The following is a 2,545-nucleotide window of genomic DNA, read 5'->3' as shown; positions in this document are numbered from 1 at the left end:
AAAGTCTTCCAAATCTTACCTGTATGTTCACTTTCCACTTATACCAAATATCGATAACACATATGGTAATAATACTTATAACGATGGTTATAATAATAATACAGATAAAAAGAGAGTGGTGATGATCAACAGCAGCAGCAGCAGCTGCAGGAGGAGGATGAGGAAGAGGGAAAAGCGAGAGAGGAGGGGGAAATAGAGGAGGAAAAATGGAGGAGGAGGAGGGAGGAGGAGGGGGAGAAGGAGGGAAAGAGAAAGGGGAGAATAGCATTTTCATAATCATTATCGTGCTTACAAAATAATATTGTATAAAATAGCATACCACGTATTTCCATCCGTTTTAAAAGTTATGAAGGACAAAATTACAATCTTCTGATAACTTGTTGAACTCTTTGGACACTTACGTTTAGTAGTATTGAGGAAAAATCTGATACAGTTAAGTCGCCGTTCTCATTGTTGATACATAATCATACATTTATAATGGATACATTGTCTTGTCCAAATGTGATGGTGAGAAAGATAATAAAATTGGACTGTTTGAGAAATGCATCTTGCACTGACAGAGTAAACTTTGATGGGTAAAATCAAAATTTAAGTCTTAAATGTTTACATTCATGCTTACATTTAACTTAATGCTGTTTGCTCATTGTGTCATATTTCACTCTGATGTTTATCGAGGAGTCAGTTTCAGCCATTGGTCATATTATAAGATATGCAAATGCTGGTGCGTTTTGCATTAAAAACGCCTGGCGAGTATATAACCACTATTTACTATTGTGGCGTCTGAGATTTTAGGAATGTTTTAATTATTTACGCACTTAGACTGTGGACATGTGTCTAATACATCAACATGTATGTATTATTGGTAACAAAGATGCGAACGATAAAGTGCGCTCATATGACCTTATGTAGTTGCGAGCGCCGTAAATCACTTACCACAAAAAAACCCCGATAAAGTAACTTCAAATAGATACTGTAGGAGGAGAGCTTTCATTTTTAAACACGTGTAACAAGCAAAGTCATGACATACTTTCAACAAAAACGATAATAAAAAAGACCTGTTTTTTTTTTTACAAGTGGTTGAAATGGATCTGTCGCTTTGGAAATAACTCACATTATGTCTAGTAATGGGATAAACGTCAACATCCTCATTATGAGTATTCATGACCAATGTAACAACAAAAACGACCGTAGTAAAAAGTCAAACTTTACCAAGCACAGATTCTAATCTCGTGTACAGGTTTCTATCATCAGCATCAGTATTTCTATTGGTAACTTACACAAGAGAATTGGTTATCTGACTAACACGGCCAGCTAATAATAAGAAAAGCATAACGATTGTCATAATTAATATTATACGATGACACCCAGAAACGTTCTTGGCTTCTTTGGAAGTATACAGGTTTAGTTCCTGTGGGTTTTTTTTCGTTTTTTATTCAAACTCTGAAATGGTCAAATAATAATTTGGTTTCTTTTTTTGCAAGATCTCATTTTAATCTACACATTCTGCAATAGGCCTATTTGTATGGGAAATTCGAAGAGGATTTTTAAAGAATCACTGTTCCAAACGTTTTATTTTTAACAATTGGTCAATTTTGATAAACACATAAACATGGCATCAAATACAGTAGGCTACATCAAAAAGCTCACATCGAGGGCTGTGTACATGGATCAAAAAGACAGTTTCAGTCGTCAGACTATTTGTGGGGTCATGCGATGTTATAATATGTACAATAAAACCTTATAGTGTCCAGTTTGTCTTCTTTGTTACATTACATTATTGTAACCTCGTCGAGTGTGTCCATTCAATCAAGGGAAAACACTGGGGAGGGTTTTTTTTTGTGTTAAAAATTTTTTTTTTTTAGGGAGGTTGTTTTATTTTTTAGTTAAACTTTACTAGAATTACATTGTGAATACCCCTTCCGGTTAATGTTTCTTCAGTGGGAATTATCTATGCTATCCCAGCTAAAAGGTCATGAATTCCACATGAGGTCTGATCCGAACGGGCACCATGATGCAGTGTTGCAGACTCTTAATCGCTCGTGCTTTCTGCTGAAGCGCTTTGCAAATCGCCATGACAACAGATTTCCGCAGAAGCAGCAAGGTCAAGGACACCACCTTGACCTTCTAGGGGCTCTTGGTCAACACCAAGGTCATAATCATTCAAATCAAGGTCAATGGGATAAAAGTCGAGATTCGGATCAATCCTATTGTTAGCGTTACCGTCTCCCGAACTCAGAATAATTTCAGCACCGTTATCGTCAGGATAATGACTATCAGAAACGGCCTCCGGGGAAGTCAGAGGATGCTCATCTACGTCGTCTGGAATGCTGTCTAGGTGGTGGTCGCCTGCCTCACTCACGGCCGAGAAGTCGTCGCTTGCCATGGAGACGGCCGAGTGGTTGCTGGTCAACGAGATGCTCGACAGGTTGCTGGCGTTACGCTCCAATTGTCTTCGTGTCTTCAGCTCAAGGTATTGGCGGCAGAGGGTGTGGATGTTCTTGTACTGGGCCTGGGTAGACGGTTTGATTGTTATTAAAAGAGTTAA

The 2,545-nt window shown here is 38.1% G+C and overlaps 1 protein-coding gene across 1 annotated transcript in view; it reads right to left on the bottom strand.

Annotated features, from left to right (window-relative positions):
* Positions 1–244: 244 nt before the first annotated feature.
* Positions 245–2,545, bottom strand: part of LOC101850688 — a gene marked incomplete in the record, with an annotated part of 23,827 nt that continues 21,526 nt past the window's right edge. Inside the window, 1 exon segment of the mRNA XM_005111824.3 lies at positions 245–2,509. Within this exon segment, the coding sequence (XP_005111881.2) occupies positions 2,030–2,509 (480 nt within the window).

The sequence above is a fragment of the Aplysia californica genome, unplaced genomic scaffold (genome assembly GCF_000002075.1).
Source record: "Aplysia californica isolate F4 #8 unplaced genomic scaffold, AplCal3.0 scaffold01132, whole genome shotgun sequence".
Classification (NCBI taxonomy): Eukaryota; Metazoa; Mollusca; class Gastropoda; order Aplysiida; family Aplysiidae; genus Aplysia; species Aplysia californica.
The sequence above is the reverse complement of the archived record's forward strand: the minus strand, read 5'-3'. Positions and strand labels throughout refer to the sequence as shown.